This window comes from Macrobrachium nipponense, chromosome 34, assembly GCF_015104395.2.
Source record: "Macrobrachium nipponense isolate FS-2020 chromosome 34, ASM1510439v2, whole genome shotgun sequence".
NCBI lineage: Eukaryota > Metazoa > Arthropoda > Malacostraca > Decapoda > Palaemonidae > Macrobrachium > Macrobrachium nipponense.
The window spans coordinates 6,270,101-6,291,200 of NC_061095.1; the positions used below are offsets into that span (position 1 = coordinate 6,270,101).

Here is a 21,100-nt window from a genome sequence, read left to right on the forward strand (position 1 = left end):
GAATGGACGTACCATACGTCGACTCAAAAAAGGTTTTTTTAAAAATTCGCGGAAAAATACTTATAGGCCTACCAGCCGAAAACTTTTGAATCACGCGCCTTGGGGGATGCTGGGAGTTCACGGATCAAGGCGTTGTTTTGTTTACAATCGCTACGCAGGCGCGCAAGCGCGAATTTATTTCTTATCGCACTAAAAAGTATCAGTGACACATCTCAAAATTATTTCGTCACTTTGACATAATTTTTGCACCGTTTTAAATGATCCGTTACATGAAGTATTACATATGAAAATGTGCGTAATTTCATTTAGAATACAACAACAAAAATACTTATTATTGTAGCTTTTATCAATTTTGAAATATTTCCATATAAATAATGATAAGTGCCAAAATTTCAACCTTCGGTCAACTTTGACTCTACCGTAATGGTCGAAAAACGCAATTGTAAGCTAAAACGCCCTATATTTTAGTAATATTCAACTATTTACCTTAATTTTGCAACAAATTGGAAGTCTCTAGCACAATATTTCGATTTATGGTGAATTTATGAAAAACTTTTTTTTTTCCTTACGTCCGTGCGGTAACTCTTCCGAAAAAAATCATACATGCGATTGTGGTAATGTTTGCACCATTTTAAAATTTAGCCGTTACATAAGGTTTTATATATGGAAATGTGCGAAATTTTCATGCACAATTACAACTAAAAAACAACCATGGTTGTAGCTTTTATCAGTTTTGAAATATTTTCATATAAAAAAATGATGTGACAAATTTTCAACCTTCGGTCAATTTTGACTCTTAACGAAATGGTCGAAAAACGCAATTGTAAGCTAAAACTCATATATTTTAGTAATATTCAATCATTTACTTTCATTTTGTAACAAATTGGAAGTCTCTAGCACAATATTTCGATTTATGGTGAATTTATGAAAAAAATAACATTTTCCTTACGTCCGCACGGTAACTCTTTCCGAAAAAATCATACGTGCGATTGTGGTAATGTGCACCATTTTAAATTAGCCGTTACATAAAGTTTTATATATGAAAATGTGCGCAATTTCATGTAAAAAATACAACTAAAAATAATTGAAGTTGTAGCTTTTCTCATTTTCGAAATATTTGCATATAAATCACGATAAATAGAAAAAACCACGTTCGGTCAACTTTGACTCTACCAAAATGGTCGAAAAACGCAATTGTAAGCTAAAAATCTTATATTTCAGCAATATTCAATAATTTACCTTCATTTTGCAACAAATTGGAAGTCTCTAGCACAAAATTTTGATTTATGGTGAATTTATGAAAAAAACTTTCCTTCCCTCCGCGCGCAGGATTCTCCGCATAAATCTCCCGAATGCGTACATCGCATTCTCGGAAAATTTGCTCCGTTTCATATTAGGCATTTCATAGAGTTTTATATATGAAAATGTGCGCAATTTCATGTAGAATAAAAGGAAAAATATTTGAAGGTTGTAGCTTTTCTAATTTCCGAAATAATTGCATATAAAAAAAATTTATAAAAAAATTTCTACATTTGGTCAACTTTAACTCGTCAGAAATGGTCGAAAACTGCAATTGTAAGCTAAAACTCTTACAGTATTGTAATATTCCATCATTTAACTTCATCTTGAAACAAATTCGAAGTCTCTATAACAATATTTTTAGATTTATGGTGAATTTAAAAAAAATATTTTTTTACGTATGTGCGTTATGAATTCATGCATCATTTTGTGATAATATTTTCTCTGTGTTTTTTTTATCGTTTTACAATGTGTTATATACCAAAATTATTGCAATTTAGTGTACATTACAACGAAAAAAAAATAACTTGTTACCTTTAACCGTTTTGCGCACAGCGCGATTTGAATACAATTATATATGAAATTTCATTTTTGCGCTATCATATATCGCATTATTTATATATGATAATGATAATTTTTTTCATTTCTGATGATTGCATACTAAACTTCAGCCAATGACAAAAAAAGGAGCCAAAAAGGAACTCTTAATCTTGAAAACTAAGCGCGCTGTGTTTTTTTGAAAAAAATATTTTTTCCGCTTCGCGCTCACTCCGAAACACCTCCGGCACATGGGAGACAATTTTTTTTTTTACCGCTTGGGCGTTTAAGGGTTAATGTAAATTGAAGAATTTCATTTTTAGTGTAAGGAATATTTTAGTTGTATTACCTCAAGAGTTAAAAAATACTGTGGTGTGACAAATATTTTTAAAAAATATACTGTGGTCCACCAAGAGTTAAAAATACTATGGGGCTTATATAAAGCAAGAAGGCTGGCATTTCATTTACTTTTTCCAGGATGAGGATGGTTTGATCCTTCTTGGCCTTTCTGGGGGGGAAACTCACACTACTATCATAAGTGCAGGAACGTCAACACCATTGCATACATCAGAGACCCAGAGACCAACAATTGCTCGCCGACCTCGAAAATATACAAAACGTGACCTTATGGTAACTATTCTTGCCCGTATAAAATGTTTGCTCAATGCCATGGAGATATAAAGATTTGGGTCTTAAAAGTTGTTTTGTTCATGAAACTTACCTGTCAGATATATATATATAGCTGTATTTTCTGAAGTCCGACAATTTAAAAAACTTACAGCACGCGCAGTGGTCGGCCAGGTGGTTAGTACCCATTCCCGCCGCTGGGAGGCGGGTATCAGGAACCATTCCCATTTTCTATTCATAATTTTTCTGTCGCCGGTGCTGGAAACACCTGTTTCCAGTACCTCCGTCTCAGATTTTGGAAAGTTCATTGCTGCTAAGTATCCTAATTGTCTTTTAATTTATTTACTTGGATTTGTGGCTAGGCATACGCTATCTTAAATTGATTTGAATTTGATTCATTTTTGCATAAGATATCTGAATCTAGTTAGGCTAGTTTCAGAGGGTGTTGTCTGCAAAGATAGGGTGTGGCTACCGAAAGCTTCGGTAGATCCGCACTTGGTATGCACGAGGGGTATGGGTCTTGCTTCTTTGTTGAGATTTGTCATGTAAGGAGTGTGAGACTTTGTCTAATTCCGTAAGGAAGACGTATGATTTGTATGTACGCAATTAATCAGTAAACATGTCTAATTCCGTAAGGAAAACGTATGATTCGTATGTAAAAAACGCAATTAATCAGTGAACAAAAAAAGTCAGGTAGTGAACCTGCTAACCTTCCTGTAGACTTTATTTTGCCTAACCCTGTAGTATGGCCTACGGGTTATGAATATGTCCGCGAGAGGTGATCGCTCTCCTTCATTGTTGTGAAGAGTGCTACTTCTGTTATTGTTACTCCTAACCCTGTAATGTTGCCTTCGGGCCCTAAACAGTGTCTGTAGAGGTTATTGCCCTTTCTCTAATACTCTTTCGATTCGTAACTTAGAATCGAAAGAGCTTGCTTTAGAGAGCAATAGTGAAGTGGCTAAGTGCAGTGACAGTACCCCTTGTGTAGTGGAGGGTGCGTCAGATCGGCCTTATTTCGCCTCTAGGCCGGGACCTCTGCTTGACTCCCAGGACCCAGGGAGAGAGCATGTCGAAAGCCGAAGGAGGGTTACGAGGAACCCCCACCGATCTGGCGTGCCTTCAGCAGTTTCTGATGAAAATCCCCAGACTGCCAAAGTGCGTGCACGTGCACGAATCCTGAAGGATTGCTTCGTCCTCCGAAGCGTCCTCCCCGCGCAGGGGTTGGAGCTTTCGGAAGGACTCGCGCCCTCTAAATAGAAGCTTTATAGAAGAGGACGCTTCACGTCCTCTCTCTCTCGTTATGCGTTTCAGTGAGAAGTAAGAAGGCGAACGTCGCCTGATCACGTGTACGTCTTTCCACCGAGAAATATGAAAAAGAAGTCTTAGTACCAGGACGCTTTTGAGAGCGGACGTCCGAGCTTTGTTACTGTGAGAATAAGGCGTTCCCTCGCCCCTCGTATTCTCACACGATCAACCCTTCTCCTGAGACTGCTTCGTGCTGTCGGAATTTTCTCTCCAGATGTATCTCGCTCTTCCCTGAAGGCAGTTTCTCTCGCTTGTTTTGACGCCTGTCAGGAGGGTGATGATGCTTTTCTGCACGCTTCTTTTGACGCTCGGCTTGGACGGGACGCTCAGATGGACGCCAGGCGCGCGCGGGTGCATGCCAAGCGTGCACCAGTGGACGCCGAGCTCGTGCCAGTGGATACCGAGCGCGCGCGCCAGTGGACGCCGAGCGTGCTCGCTGCTCGCCAGTGGATGCCGAGTGCGCGCGCCAGCGCAAGCCAGGTGTGTCGCCTGGCTGAACGTTCTATTGAACTCTTCAAGCTCTTGTTTACGATTTGGGCCTCAAGAATTTTTACCTCTACCTTCGATACTTATACCTCACATGCAAAGAATGTGAAGTAAGCAGTGCTTCGGAGGAAGCTTAAAGTGAACAGACAACTTCGTCTTCGAAACCCAGCAAGACCTCGGGTTTCATGAATTCAAGAGGTCTCTGTCAATATTATATTGCTTTTTGCAAAGGTGGATGGAGTTAAGGAAAGCTCAAGGGAAGATCTCGTTTGCTCTACCGCAGTCAAGACTTTGCGATAAGGCAGTTACGGGTTATGTAAAAGCTCGACGTCCTGCACGTCAGGACTCTCGGCAACGTTCAGTAGGATTCTTGCAAAGGCACTCATCAAAAGGACGCTCTTCAGGAAAGCGCAAGACAGGACTTCCTTTGCCATACTGCCAATAAATTTTAAGCTTTAGCAGGCATTAGTTGTGATTCGGGAGAGGAAGCTGCTTGTAGAGTTTCTTCCTCTTCCCAGGATAATTTTGCAAGCAGATTTTGTTAGTTCCTAGTCGGGACTATGCTGCCGAATTGAACATCGTCGTTCTACCTGCCGTAAGCCCAGTCTCTTAACAGGATTCTTGCCCCTTCCTCGTTTGAGACGGGAATCGGAAAAATAAAATGCTCGACTTCCTGGATTACGTTTTGTCAATTCAGTGACTTTCCCCCATTGACAATATACTATCGTTTTGTCAAGTAAGTGGGTTTCCCCTCATTGACAAAATATGTCTTGGTCCCGTAAATGGGTTAGTTCTCATTGACAAACATCTCATTAACTTTATATTGCGTAAGCAGATAAGCTTTTATTGACAAGATGCGGAAGAGCTCTCATTCATCATTCGCAGACTCTTACAAGAAATAGACTCGTAGACTACGTCAATGAACGCTTATGTCCAATAACATAAGAAGCTTGAGCTGTCTGCTTTGATTCTCTAAGTTTTGTTCATGAAACTTGCCTGTCAGATATGTATGTAGCTGTATTTCCGAATTCAGCTATATATGTGTCTGCCAGGTAAGTATGAACAAACTTTTTTGTAATATAATATCATATTTTGCCTTGCGTTATTTTACTACTGGTTGGTTCAAGTCATATACGCTTGCTGTAGTTACCTCTTCGGATGGCAACCGAGAGGTCTATTGTCTATTATTTTAAGGACATTTAATCGTTACTCCCTGCAGCCTTCCAGGAGTGTCCGATTTATCTTTTACCGTTGTATAGTAGTGTTATGACGACACAAACGCATCTATATATTTAGCGTTTTCTGTTTCGCTTAAATATACCAGCTTGGAGTCTCTTTCTGCTCAAAAATAACGGACCTATTTCTTCGTAGAATAGGGTAGCTGGCAACCCAGGCATAAAGTTAAGACGACGATCGTAAGCTGCTGCTGTGACTGTCTTCCAGTCCAACCAGCCAGTACAGCTCGTGCGCTGTTATGCGCGTTAGGTTACGTCTCTCTCTCCTGCGGGATTGACTGACTAACCGTATCTCTGTGCTGGTGGTTACGTCTCTCCTGCGGGATTGACTGACTAACTATATCTCTGCCCTACAATCACGGACTTTAGCCTAAGATAGAGGGGATTTCTTACATGAATGAATAAACATTGCATTCGTTTTGCCTTACTATGTTCAACAGAGATATCTCTTACTCCTTTCGGTGCTCGTTACCGCACGGTATAGGACTACGAGTCTACCGCAACATTGCACTATTATATGCTCTCCTGCTTAGGCAAAGCGCAGCCTTATTAGGGAAGTAAACATACTGTGAGGAATGGATGAGCTTGCTGGGGACCATTTCCTTTCTAAAGAAGTTTGTTTCCCTGAATAGACTGCAATTCAGACCTCTACATGTTTTTCCTACCGGGAAACTGAAATTTTATTCGAGATCTAGGAATGATTCTGATCATCTCTCAGTGCGTCAAGTATCACCTGAGGTGATAGAAAGAAGGTGCCGGACATCTGGAGAGGGTTTCAGATGTCCTGGATCATAATCTGAAAGAAGTGGAAGCAATTCGGTCGTCCCTCCAGTCCTCGATACGAGTTTTTGGAACCAGTGGTCCATATCAACTCAGATCTTCCACAACTCTCTCATATCTTAGGAAGTATCTTCTCTCGGTCCCTGTTCGGGTTTACAAGAAAGAGCCTATTATAACAACAGACGTAGAATGTAACGATCCTCTAGAGGTTCGTTACAGGATTGCAAAAGTCCGTACAAATCGTCTCGATCGACGGCAGCAACTACTGACTTCCGAGTGGAATCTTTCTTTAGAAGTATGTTGAGACTTTAGGGACGTCCTTTCATTCATCTCTATGCTATGTTGAGGACGAAGAGGCTTCTTCTTCTCTGCTCCCTTATTCTTGATCCGGGAGCGGTACCATTAAACGCCATCCTATGATATTGAACGGGGATGGATGTTTAGTCTCTTTTCCCCTTTTTCAAACGCTTAGGAAATGTAATAAGATGATTTATGACGTCACAGGAAATGTAATAAGATGATTTATGACGTCACAGGGAGCGACAATGACGCTGATCGCCCCATGTTGGCCTTCAAGATCCTAGATTCACAGAGGTCACGTCCTTCCTAGTTCACTTTCCAAGGACCTTTTCCGAGAGAGTCGGTCTACTCTAACACGAAAGGTACCTATAACCTCTCCGCTCTGAGTCTGACCACGTTCAGACTATCGAGATGTTGACAGCATAAGATTACCGTCTTCCCTTTCCGTTTGAGGAATGGGATAAGCTGGCAGTCACATCTATTAAAGAATACGCAAATATGTTGTTGATGGCCTTTGGGCTCAGAGATTTGCTTCTGTCAAACAACAAAGCCCTTCACGATCTTTGAGTTCTGTGGAATCTCGAAACTCGCTCACCATCTACTTTTTGTCTCACCTGTTTTCTCGGAGTCAGACACTCGTGCGAGATCAGGCGACATATAGTAGCCCTGAGTTTCTTGTTGACGAAGTCGGTTGCGTTTGATACCCACGATGATCGTTTTACATGAGACCAGGTTGGACTGTCAGGCATTCGTCCTTCGGGACTGAATCGCCTTTTTGCTCCTCGCTCCTTTCTCCTGGCACCAGAAGCTCGAGTCAGGAGTTGCTCAGGAGTTGATTCGCTAACGACGTTGGGTTGTGTTGATACACCCCCCAAGGTTTGCTTAGCTTGAATCGCCCAGGCAGTCCAGACACTCATCCTTCAGCGAAGAATAGTGCCTTATGGTCTTCAGGGTACAGCCTTGCTGTCCTTGATTCGTCTGACTGGTCAACTGGTTGGTCACCTGACTTTAGTACAGACGGACTGACTGTGCATGTCCAGATCGAAGCTTTCTATATGGAACTTAGACGTAGTCTGTAGTTCTTGATGTCAAAGCATTTCGAACCTCTCCTTTTGGTTAACTAATTGCACGTGACCAGAAAGGTTAGTGAGGTTTTAAGCCATCGTCAGAAGTTTTGGCTTTAGGGAACACAATGCGGTGTGTTCGCTAAACCTTCCGTTGTGGCCTAAGAATGGAAACGATGCAAAAGTTATTGGGCAAGAGCCAGAGAGAGTCCTGTGCCCTGTCGGGTCTCTCAAGTTTTATCTACATAAAACTAAAGAAAGTCGAAGTCCTTCGGACAATCTGCAGTGTTCCGAAAAAGACTAGACTTGCCCATATCAAAGAACACCCTGGGTTTAGTGTTAAGGAGTTCTTTCAAAAAGGCTCCTTCATTGTGTTTGCACAAAGATTTGAAATCTTTTGATCTGAATGCTCACGAGGTGAGGGCGCGGCCTCGGAAGCATTTCAACAGAGCATGGCACTCAGTAACATACTGAGTACCACGTTTTAGCAAAGCAACTTTGTGTTCGCTTCACACTTCCTGCGGGATGTGAAGACGGCATATGAGATCTGCTGCTCGCTAGGGCCATACGTGTCTGCAGACACAATCTTGGGGGCAAGAAGTACCACTCATCCTATCCTGTAGAAAATGGTTAGGAAGAGCTCTTAATTTAGTTATTGAGTCGCCGCCAATGGCGACTTCTTAACTCTTAAGCCTTAGTTAAAACACCTTAACTTTGGCTAGGTTGGTCAGGTGGTGATATATATATATATATTTATTTTACTTCTTAGCCCTCATGGTATGGTCAATATGGTCTAGTCACATTGTGGTCACGCCCCCGTTGACAGATCATCTGGAGTGCACCAGCTTTATAGGTCTCTACCTCGCTGGCAACTCTAGTAAAGCAGAAGCAGACTTGGGTGACAGTAATCACAAAGTCAGCTATGCTAACAGGTGGAACCAAGATGTAAATCATCTGCATGCATTTGTTTCCCAAAATCCTTCTATTCTGTCCTTTCCCACCTCCAACGGTTGGATTCAGCTATATATATTCTGACAGGTAGTGTTCATGAACAAAATGATATTGTTATGATACAATAAAGTTTGTTCATACTTACCTGGCAGATATATATAATCAAGTACCCACCCACCTCCCCTCAGGGGACAGTGGAAATAAAAATTATGAATAGAAAATGGGAATGGTTCCTGATACCCGCCTCCCAGCGGCGGGAATGGGTACTAACCACCTGGCCGACCACTGCGTGTGCCGGAAGTTTTTTAAATTCTGTCGGACTTCAGAAAATACAGCTACATATACGGTATATATATCTGCCAGGTAAGTATGAACAAACTTTATTGTATCATAACAATATCATGTTCATTTGTAAGTAAACTACAGCATTATTGTTTGTTTTTTCACAGCTAAAAGATTAATAAAAAAATTTTTAGTCAAGTACAAAATTTGGTTAAATATTTCATTCTAGCAAATTCTGTAAAGATACAATGTTTGTTACATTTATCAAGACTTGAGTTTACATTTATCAAGACTTTTGAGTTAGTGATTTAAATTGTCACAAACCCTTCAGTTATAAATGAGCCACAATCTCTGCAGAACAATACTGATGCACAAAGCAAAGCATTTCAGAGACAAAATTTCCCATACACGTGGCCACTAACTCCCAAATCCTTGCAGTGCACTGCTGGAGTTCTCATTCTTTCATGCATGTTGCCTGTGTGTGTGGACACGCTGCCTACTCTTCAGGATTGCTTGGTATTTTTACTTAGTTTAGTGAATGTCTTAAACAGATATTTATTTTCACCCAATTTAATTGAGTATTTGTGATTGTTATTTTATTACCACTCTTCTTCTGTTGCTCAGGCAAAGGACTGGAATCTGCCAGACACGACTGGAGTGTTTTGGACATTCAAAAAGCACGAATCTGGGCTGTACTGTATATGAATGATGGGTTTCTTTAAAGAAAAATTAATTTGGTTTAATTTTATATGTACTGTATATAATGTTATATCACTAGTTCCATTGTTATTATTTAACAAGGCTTTCTGTTACATTGGTACTTAGGACCTTTTAATATAGTACCTGTAAGGTTTGGTAATTTGAAAATCAACACAGGATAAAAGAATTAAAACATTGAACAGTTAACTTGTGTTTTGGCAGCTAAAAGTGTGTTATCTAGATTGATATCCAAGCTTTAAATATACAGAAGCCCAATTTAATATCTGCTTAAATGTCATTTTACCCTTAAAGTTTAATTTGTAGTAAAGGAAGTGATATATGTAATAAATATAGTAATATTCTTCTTTGATGGCAGAGGTAAACAAACTTTTATAAGAATTTTATAGAAGAAATTGCCATATTTCCTGGTGTCAAAGACAATCCAACCTTGAAGACACACCTTAATTTTGACCAGCAAAGATGGTGATGAGAGCACTCATGGGTTGATGGCTTTGTTTTGCATTTGTGCTCTTTGCACGTTCGATTGTCTCAGTGCACTGAAGTACTGTGACTTCATTATAGTATCATTAAAAAAAAACAACAACAAATATATACGTACTTCTTTCCACATGAGGAGATTACAGTGTTAACAGGCAAGGAGTAAGTCATTATTGTACAGTAACAGGCAAGGAGTAAGTCATTATTGTACAGGATATTAGTATTACCAGGATTTTCACTTTTCTCCAACATATCTGATTCTTTTTTTTAGCAAAGATAATCTTCCTTTGGGATTAAGAGAGGCCAATGAATAATGTAACCTTCACCCTCTAGGATACTTATTTTAGGGGAAAAAAGGGATTTTGACGTAGGAAAAATCTATTTCTGGGCGAGGAAGCCGTGTCGCCCAGTGAAATGTGTCTGCTTTAGCACTATTTCTAGTAAAATATTGCTATTATACCAGAGAACTGCTAAATTGGACATGTCAGAAGCCTCTGACTCGCTCACCTATATAAAAGGTGTCGGTATAAAACTGGGGCGAGTGTTAAACACTACCACAGCAACCCCTCCAATTAGCCTATTCCTCATCAAAAGACCCTAAATACGGGGAGCCGACCCATAGGTTTACACCTAGCTACCCCATTGAAGGCGTCTGTGATGCTGGGAAATACAATGCCAAACTGACTGCTACAAAAACATGGTTTGATATAGGTAAGTTACCCAATACAGGCAGTCCCCGGGTTACGACGGGTTTGGCTTACGACGTTCTAAGGTTAAGGTGCTTTTCAATTATATTCATCAGAAATTATTTCTAGGGTTACAATGCTTACAATGCTCATCTGGCAGAAGAAATATGACACCAAAAATGCAAAATCATCAATATTGTAAGGTTTTTTTATCCAAAATGCAATAAGAATGCAGTTTACATAGTTTTGAATGCACCCAAAGCATTAAAAGTAAGGTTTTCTTAGGATTTTTAGTGATGTTCCGGCTTACAATGATTTTCGGGTTACAAAGCGTCTCAAGAACGGAACCCTCATCGTAACCCGGGGACTGCCTGTAATTTATGTTTCATTCACTGGAAAGTTAAAATTTTTAAATTTGTGTGTTGCGCTAATTGTTTTGAGTGGGTGACAAGAGCCTCACCCACTTTCGGGGTACAGAGAGGAACATCATAACAAAGAGCTCAATTTGTTTCTGATGGCTGTACACTGGTTGTTGGCAGCAGCATAAAATTCTGAAATTCATACTTTACTGGTTGTTTGTCATCAACTTTTGGTGAATACTGCACTAATTATTTTGGGTAGGTGACAGGAGAGGAACAACATAGCAAAGAGCTCAATTTGTTTCTGCCAGTTGACAGCTGTACACTGGTGTACAGCTGTAAGTCAGCAGAAACAAACTAAACTCTGATGTGTTGTCTCTCTCTCTGCCCTGAAAGTGGGCAAGGCTCTTGTCACCTACCCAAAACAATTAGCGCGATCCACGAATTTCAAAATTTTAATTGTCAAGTGAATGAAGCATTAAGCTATGTAATTGTTAGCCTTTTCAGCAAATTTATATAGTGATAGGTGTCTTGATAAACATGTTTTTTCATAATTTTGACTATTATTGAACTCAGTTAAAGTCTTATTGGACAAAATGAGTGCTTCTTGTCATCAGTTCTGTACTAAAATATTTTTTTGTCTTGTTTGTGATTTTATCTTTTGTATGATAATTTCAATTTAGAATTTTTCTGTTGGTTTTTTCTATAGATTATAGTTTAGCGTCTCTTATGGACATTCCAGTTCTGTATTGAAGTACATAGTTTTAGTTCCATGTTGTACATCACAATTCCACTTGTAGTATGATGATTTGAACCAAAGTATACTTGTCAGGAGTTGCTGTGGCATTTATTGCTGTGTCCATATTTATTGCAATTTTACATTTTGAGGGTTTAGGTACATATGGTCTTACTTCAACATTTTGACCCAAAATTGTAATTTTCAGTGGAAGGCCTTGTCCTTCAAATTTTATTTTTGCTCATTTTTAAAGAGGTGCCTTTTTCTTGCTTGGTTTATTATAAATGTCAAAACCTGTACATTATTTTATCTTTCTTGAGAGAGATTAATACAATATTTTTTTAGTTTGCCTCAGTCACGGACGTTCTGTTGAAAGCCAAACTCAAGGACATCAATCGAGTTTGGCGTTCGAAGGCAAATGCCAAGTGTCGGGACAAGTTCGCCCGGATACCTCTGATTCTCAGAAAACGCCTGCGCCCATGGACAAAGGCCGCCAACCTAGCCAAGGAGTTACCGTTGCAGTTTCCTCCCCCGTCCCTAGTGGTGCATACGGACGCATCGCTGACAGGTTGGGGAGGTTATTCACAGCACGAGAAGGTTCAGGGAACTTGGTCACCTCACTTCCAAACACTTCACATCAACATTCTGGAAGCTATGGCAGTGTTTCTGACTTTAAAAAAGCTCCGTCCTCCAAAGAAGACTCATATCAGGTTGGTCCTCGACAGTGCAGTAGTAGTACACTGTATAAACAGAGGTGGTTCAAAGTCAAGGTCATGTGAACCACGTGATGATAGCAATCTTTTCTCTAGCAGCCAAGACACCTGGCATCTGTCGGCTACTCACCTGGCAGGAGTCCACAATGTAGTGGCAGACGCCCTGCCCCTCTCGGTCGGTCCCTCTGGAATCAGAATGGTCACTGGACCAAGAATCCTTCGAGAGGGTTTGCCAAAGAGTACCAGGTCTGGAAGTAGATCTGTTTGCCACAGAGGCAAACCACAAGCTGCCTTGTTACGTAGCCCCCAATCTGGACCCTCTGGCATACGCTACGGACGCCCCTTGAGCATAGATTGGAACCAGTGGACGGAGATCTATTTATTCCCTCCATGAACCTTCTCCTGAAGTGCTGCACGAGTTGAGATCCTTCGAAGGTCAGGTGGCTCTCATAGCCCCTCACTGGCCCAAGAGCAACTGGTTTCCCCTTCTCCCTGGAACTAGGTCTTCGCCCTCACCCTCTCCCGGACTTGAGACTATCGCAACAAGTTCAAACGAGGACTGTGTTCGATTCCTCAGGTCTTCACAAAACCCTAACTTTATGGATTTCATGAAGTTTGCAGGTTAAGAGAGTAGGGCGACATTGATCCACAGAACATGTTGTTCTTGGAGTCAGACAAGAGAGAGTCTACGCTTCGCCAGTATGACTCAGCAGTTAAGAAATTGTCTTCGTTCCTCAGAGAATCAAATATCAAAGTAATGACATTGAACGTGGCCATAACCTTCTTCAGGTCTTTGTTTGAACAAGGCTTGGCAGCTGCAACAATAACAACCACTAAGTCAGCTCTGAAAAAGATTTTTCTTCTCGGGTTTGGTATCATCTAACCGAGTCTTATTTCACCATCTATCCCAAGGGCATGTGCACGTCTACGGCCCATTCACAGACCGTCGTCAGTGTCATGGTTTCTTATGATGTTCTTAGGTTAGCCTCGGAAACAGACAACTTCAAATGTGATTACAAACCATTTTGCGTAAAACTCTGTTCTTATTGAGTCTAGCTTCAGGTGCCAAATATCAGAGCTGTCATCTTTATCTAGAGATGCGCATTGAGTTCCTTTCCTCGGGGTGGGGACGTGTTGCTTTCGCCAAATAAGCAATTTCTAGCTAAGAATGAAGATCCCTTGATGAGGTGGTCTCCATGGAAGATTGTCCCGCTTCCGCAGGATCCATCGTTATGTCCTGTTAAAACTCTTAAGGACTATTTATCTAGGACGTCTACCTATTCCAAAGGCCCCCTTTTCATTAGAAAAGATGGTGGTACACTATCTCTAAAAGGCATTAGGCAGCAGATTTTATATTTTATCAAGAAAGCCAGCCCAGGGTCATTTCCCAAGGTGCATGACATTCGGCAATAGCAACTTCTGTTAACTTCTTCAAATATATGGACTATGATGATCTGAAGAAGTATACTGGTTGGAAGTCACCCTTGGTTTTCCAAAAGCACTACCTAAGTCCTTTAGAGGATCTTAAATATCATGCAATAGCTGCAGGAAGACCAGTGTCTCCTACTATTACATCATTTTATACCGTACCGTTCCTTGTTCACTATGAATCTCTTTTCAATTATGCCAGCCTCATTAACATTTTACCTACCTCAGCAAATGCCTTAGCTATTAGAATAAGTGTATAATCGTGTATAGTTTTACGTACATACAATTATCTGTAATTATTTTATTATGTATGTCCCTTGTTGCAAATGTTGCCACATGTTTTGGCTATATAGTATATTTTGTAAATAAATTGTATTTTTTTTTCCAATTCTAAACTATTTTTCTGGGCTCAGCTCGTGTCGCTTGCGCGAAATATCCTTTAATCTATTATTTCTAGGGTAAATGTACTAACACATACCAGAGAATAAATAAAATAAAGAAAAAGGTCAGTGTAACTGACTCGCTCACCCTCTAGGAGGGTGTCGGTATGAACACTAGGCGAGTGAGACCACTACCACGAGCCAAATGCCAATAGAAATCTCCCACTACAAAAACCCTCCAAGAGGGGAGCCGTCCCACAGAGTGAGCAGCTCGTACTACTACTACTCCATCCCATGCTGCCGACTGCTGCGCCTCTGGTGGCCATCCTTTTCAGTTAGCGCACACGAGTCACACGTGTTATTTTTCTCTCTGTTTTTTGTGCCCTTTCTTTGGATTTTCCATAATGGAGCGTGCAGCTATCGCAGCAGCTAAGTTAAGTACTCAGTATTTACGGTAGTTGGTTTTTTTCCGTCCCTGAGACAGTATTTGCCGTTTTTTAGGTATAAATACGTTCTCGGGGTCGGAAGCATGGCAGCATGGTTCTGCCGCGTGATGGGTTCGTTCTTGGTCTCCCATACCTAGAACATCCCTTATTTATGTACGCTCTATTTTATTATCCGCTTTACTTAGGTTAAGGTCTACTCAGGTTGTCATGCATGCATGTATTTCACCTTATGTAGGCTTTTTCTATCCAGACCCTAGTCCAGGTTCTTAGTATCGGCCTCTGACTAGCTTTGAGTGGTAGACTTGCCTTCGGGTTAGTCGTACACTCCTGGATTTTTTCTCCTGCTATATTGCTTTCTTTCTTTCATTTTATTTTATTTATTATATGTATTTTGTCATCGTTAGGTTTAGTTAGGCGTCTGGCTTAGCCTAGGTCCTGGCTCATAGAGCCTATACTACCGCTGATCAGTTCGGTTGCTTTCCTATAGCATCTCTCTGATCAGTTTGTTTTAGCCCTGTGGGGCCTATATGCTACCGCTTTCAGTTCAAGTTGCTTCCCGATAGCTTCTCTCTGATCAGTTGGTTGGCCTAGGTTTGATTATCGTATCTCAGTTTACCGCCTCGTGGTCACTTCGTGATCACGGGACAGCCAGACGCCTGCCCAGTCCCACCTCCCCCCCTCCCGCTCTTCCATAGAGTCGGGCGGGGTGGGTCGGTCTGCCCATGCTCGCTCCGCTTACCCGAGCTGCCTCCCTCTCTCCCCTCAGGCGGAGGGGCTAGGGAGTCGGGACAGACCCAGACTGGTCTCGAACTCTCCGGCTTCTCGGTCCGGCCGGGTGGTACGTTGTGGGGGCCCTGGCCTTCCCCCCCTTCTGTTGCTACCTTGTCGCTCCGGGCTAGCTCGAGCATGTATGTCTTCCCGCCCTTGCCCTCCTTACTAGAGCTCCTCCATGATCGGAGTCCTGGTATCCAGCGGAAGGGGTTAGTCCACCCAGCAGAGTGGACCGGAACATACAGTAGGGTCAACTGCTAACCTTACCGTATTGCTGAGTTACTACACTCCGCTTCACACTGGACCTAGTCCGGTTGCGTTTGGCGTTTAGTGTTTAAGTTATCTTTTAAGTTTATTCTTAAGTAACCTTTAAACCATTCCCCCCTCCCTTTCATATCGTTACCTGGAGTCTCTCCGGGATTATAGCCTATTCAAGGCAATGCAGGGAGGGGTTATGCCCAAATTTTTTCCGAGCTCCGGCATGTAACGGAGTTCTTTTGTCCTTTAGTCTGTAAGTGATGCTTTTTAAGATACTCATGTGTCTTCCCACTTACAGGCCACCACTGTGAGCATCCGGGATGTTCCGCTACACTCAGGACCCATGTGGAACACGAAGTTGCCGGTCCCATGCTCCAATGCGCGACTACGCACGGGGACATCCAGGTCTGGTACCATGAGACGTGTACCATATGTTACGATCTGGTGAGCCAGCTTTGGAAGGGGTAAGTATTCCATCTCCAGTAGCTGCTCCGCTTCTATTTTAGTGCTTAAGTTTTTTCATCATTTACTTTTAACTTAAGGCATCTAGTTTAAGTTATACTCTAAGTTTTTAGTTTTAAGTGATTCTTAAATCTAAACTACGCCCTCTCTTACAGGCTCCGGCAGTAAGGGATACCGCACTGCTACCCTACGGGCCTGGGTCGGAGGTTTTGGCAAGAACGCCGCCAAGGGTCAGGGCCCTACATCCTCGAGAAGCGGTTAGCGTTATTAATCTTCCCCGGAGGCAAGGCGACAGGATACGTCGACCCAGTAGAGGCGGACCCGACTATCGCCTTCATCCAACAACAGCTGGCGGCCTCCTTATCTGAACAAGACCAGGATATCTCCACGGATGTCGCAACCTTGGATATTAATGTTGAACCGATGGTAGGTATAGACGACCTGTTTGGTCGAGGTAGGTAAGGTGGACACCCAAGGGTTGCCCTTGGGCGTGACTGTTTCTTCTACCCCTGCAACCTCTCCATCCTTCCAAGGCTTTACGGGTGACGAATTATATACTCCTCCTGAGGCTTCGGTTAGACCTAAGGTCAAGGCTAAAGTGATGACCTTGACTAAGACGTCATCGTCGTCTAAGAAGACGTCCTCGTCTTCTTCCTCACGTAAGTCTCCGGCTGGCAATCCCGGCCCAGACAGGTCTAAAGCTTCTAGCTCCGGCTCTAAGTCCTCAAAAAGTAAATCCAAGGAGAGATCTCGCACTCCGGCAGAATCACCAGTTCCGCTACCATTGGTTCCAATTCAGAGCCTCCCCTCCACCTCCGCAGCAGCTCCGGCTTTGGACTCCAATGCTGGCCTGTTGCAACAGGTGGGCGACCTAGTTGGGTCCCTAAAGAGTAGTATGGAACAAATGATCTCTCGTCTGTCGGATAGGATCACTTCCCAAGATACCATTATAGCCGGGCTAAGAGAAGCCCCTCTAGCCTCTCCCTCACTTTCCAACACAAGTGGAACTCAGCTTCCTCCGTATGACTCACTTCCTGCTTTCTCTATGAACAACCCATGGAGAGTAGCGTCATACGCCCCCTTCCAGGACGGTCTCATCTCTATACCGGAGTTTGGGACTCGAAGAATAGAGGACTTCGAGTTCTACCCGGAAGGCCTCCAGCCTCCTTTCATAGGCTACGCAAGGCTCACGCCTTCGGCTATGGTTCGGGACGATAGGGTACCAAAGGAGACAGTCCTCTATTCACGAGACCAGGCTCAGAGAGAATGGCTCAGGTGTTTAGAGGACATGGATTGTTCTAACACCAAGATATAACCATTTTAAAAGTCCTTTACCATTTTCACAATGGATGAGAGTACCCCGCTCCCGTTCCTAACCAAGATAGCGAGGTCAACCATCTCAGCGGCCCAGAAGGGGGAACCCATGCCTCAGTTGAAAGAAGCAGATCCCACATCTCCGTTACTCCCTTCAGTTGGAGAATTGTGGGAAGACTTGCCGAATACATTCTCAGCTGGCAAACTCAAACCGACTGTGCTATGGAGCAGTTTTGGTGAAAGGACCCAGGCTCACCGATAGTCTTATTCAGGCTGAATTTGACGCAAAATCACGACTAGCCAGATCAATCAACTCTATGGCTATGTCTGAGGTAGCAACCATGGCCTATGGATCAGAACCAACTTTTTAAGCTTATGACCAAAGCCCTGACTCAAACGGTGCATGTCAGATATGTTCGAGTTTGCCACTGCTAGAACGAATTGTAGGAAGCATGGTCCTACAAGAGGCAACCATTCGACATGAGCCGAATGAGGTTACTCTCCTCTAACATCTGGGGCGCAGATCTCTTCCAGAGGCTATGGTTAAGGAAGTCCAGGCAGAGGCTACGAGATTGAACCAGAGCCTTAAGGACCGTTGGGGCCTTACGGCTAGGAGGAGGCAAGACCTGACACCTAAAGGTAAGGGACAGAGGAAACCCAGGCGTTTCCAACCTTACCAAAAGAAGCAACCACGCTTTCCTCAACAAGTTCCAGCAGTGCCGTTAGTGCAGACAGCCCAACCTTCCACGTCTAAGGGTCAATCACAGCCAAAATTTATGTGATATCCCCTCAGCCTCAACCCTCTTACCTCCTACGCCATCTCTCCAGCTTACAATCAAGCCTTCGAGAGTCAAGCTTCTCAGAAGTATGACCGCTCGGGTAAGGGAGGCAGAGGTAAGCGGTCCTTTCGTGGGAGAGGATCGGGACGGCCCCCTTTAATAGGGGAAAGCACTTCAGAGGAGGCCGAGGCGGTTACCAGAACCAATGAAGAACTTCAGGTAGGAGGAGCTGTTTCACTTTCGCCACCGGTGGAGCTTCAGCCAGTGGGCTCAGAGCATAGTGTCAAAAGGGCTGGGTTGGAGCCTGGTTTGACGAAACCCACCCCCTCCAGCCAGACCTTTCCGTCAACTTCCTTCCAAAGGAATTGACAGAGTACGCAGACGACCTCCTTCAGAAAGGAGCTATAGCGAGAGTCAAGAGATTAAAATTTCAAGGTCGCTTGTTCAGCGTGCCAAAGAAAGGCTCACAAAAAAGAAGGGTAATCTTAGACTTGTCCCGCTTAAACATTAGCCATCCGCTGCGACAAGTTCAAGATGCTCACGATCTCACAGGTGCGGACCTTACTTCCCCGTGGGGGCCGTCACCACCTCTATCGATCTTACAGACGCCTACTATCATATCCCTATTGCAAGACACTTCCGTCCGTATCTGGTATTCAAGATAGGAGACCAGACATTCTCCTTCAGGTAGTTCCATTCGGACTCAACGTGGCACCCAGAGTGTTCACGAAGCTAGCGGAAGTGGTAGTGCAACAACTCAGATCGCAGGGGATTATGGTAGTGGCGTATCTCGACGATTGGTTGATCTGGGCCCCATCAGTCGAGGAATGCAACAAGGCTACACTGAAAGTGATCCAGTTCCTAGAAATATCTAGGATTCAAGATAAACAAGTCCAAGTCAAGACTCATCCAGAGTCAGACTTTCAGTGGCTAGGCATTCAATGGAATCTATCCTCCCACACTCTGTCGATTCCATCTACAAAAGGAAGGAAATAGCGAAGTCAGTCAAGCAATTTCTAAGTCACAAACTAGCATCAAGGAGAGCTCAGGAAAGGATCCTCGGCTCTCTCCAGTTTTGCAATCAGTAACGAACGTCTTAATGAAAGCCAAACTGAAAGACCTAACCAGGATCTGGCGCTCGCGAGCAAATGTCAGGTCCAGGGACAAAAAGTATCCTCAGTGCCTCTGATTCTAAAGAATCGGCTTCGTCCGTGGGCGAAAGTCAAGAATCTATCAGTGTCAGTTACCTCTTCAGTTCCCTCCACCAGGGATCACCATCCACACAGACGCGTCCTTTAAGCGGCTGGGGAGGGTATTCCCAGGTCAAAAAGGTTCAAGGGATTTGGTCACTCCAGTTCCGTCAGTTCCATATAAACGTACTGGAGGCAATGGCAGTGTTCTTGACTCTAAAAAGGTTTACGCCCACAAAAGTACTCCCACATAAAGCTAGTCCTGGACAGTGCAGTGGTAGTACATTGTATAAACAGAGGAGGCTCCAAGTCACGTCATCTAAATAACGTCATGATAGCCATCTTCTCCCTGGCAGACAAGTTCAGTTGGCATCTTTCCTCCACTCACATAGCTGGAGTGAGAAACGTCATAGCAGACGCCCTATCCCGATCAGTACCCCTAGAGTCGGAATGGTCACTAGACAACAGTTCGTTTACCAATGGATCCTTCAAAGAGTCCCAGGGCTACAGGTGGATCTCTTCGCATCCCAAGCGAACCACAAACTACCGTGTTATGTAGCCCCCAACCTGGACCCTCTGGCTTACGCCACGGACGCCCTGGCTCTGGACTGGAACAATGGGAGAAGATTTACGTCTTCCCTCCAGTGAATCTCCTTATGAAAGTATTGAACAAACTCAGGACATTCAAGGGTCAAGTGGGCTCTAGTAGCCCCAGACTGGCCGAAGAGCAATTGGTATCCCCTAATTCTGGAACTGGGCCTTCGTCCTCTTCGGATCCCCAGTCCCAAGCTCTCCCAGTCAGTACAAACGAAGACTGTGCGTTCCTCAGGGATTCTCAAAACCCTAACTTTATGGATTTCATGAAGTTTGCGGCAAAAAGAGATGCGAATATTGACCCTCAGAATATTCTCTTCTTGGAATCCGATAAAAGGGATTCAACTTTGAGGCAGTATGATGCTGCTGTCAAAAAGTTAGCAACCTTCCTGAGAGAGTCAGATATCAGAATCATGACAGTTAATTCAGCTATATCCTTCTTCAGATCCTTATTTGAAAAAGGTTTAGCAGCTAGCACGATTACGACAAACAAGTCAGCCTTGAAAAAGATATTTCAATTTGGATTTAACATAGACTTGACGGATTACCTACTTCTCGTCTATTCCTAAGGCATGTGCTAGACTTAGGCCTTCTGTGAGGCCTACGTCAGTTTCATGGTTCTTAAACGATGTTCTAAAACTGGCTTCCGAAACCGATAATGACACATGCTCGTTTATGATGCTCCTAAGAAAAACCCTATTTTTATTAAGCCTAGCTTCAGGAGCAAGAATTTCAGAACTGTCGGCTTTATCCAGAGATCCGGATCATATTCAATTCCTTCCCACAGGGGAAGTCCTACTTTCTCCGGAACGTAGCTTTTTGGCAAAGAATGAAGATCCTTTGATGAGGTGGGAACCTTGGAAGGTACTACCTCTTCACAAGATGTATCCCCTTTGTCCAGTTTCAACCTTACGAGCCTTC

General features: G+C 43.1%; 1 protein-coding gene across 3 annotated transcripts in view; it reads left to right on the plus strand.

Moving 5' to 3' along the window:
• Positions 1–21,100, plus strand: part of LOC135207870 (uncharacterized) — a 162,528-nt gene that overhangs the window by 126,877 nt on the left and 14,551 nt on the right. For all 3 annotated transcript variants that reach the window (XM_064239759.1, XM_064239760.1, XM_064239757.1), the window contains exon 8: positions 2,314–2,466. In XM_064239759.1, coding sequence (XP_064095829.1) covers positions 2,314–2,466 — 153 coding nt within the window. The remainder of the gene's footprint in view (positions 1–2,313; positions 2,467–21,100) is intronic.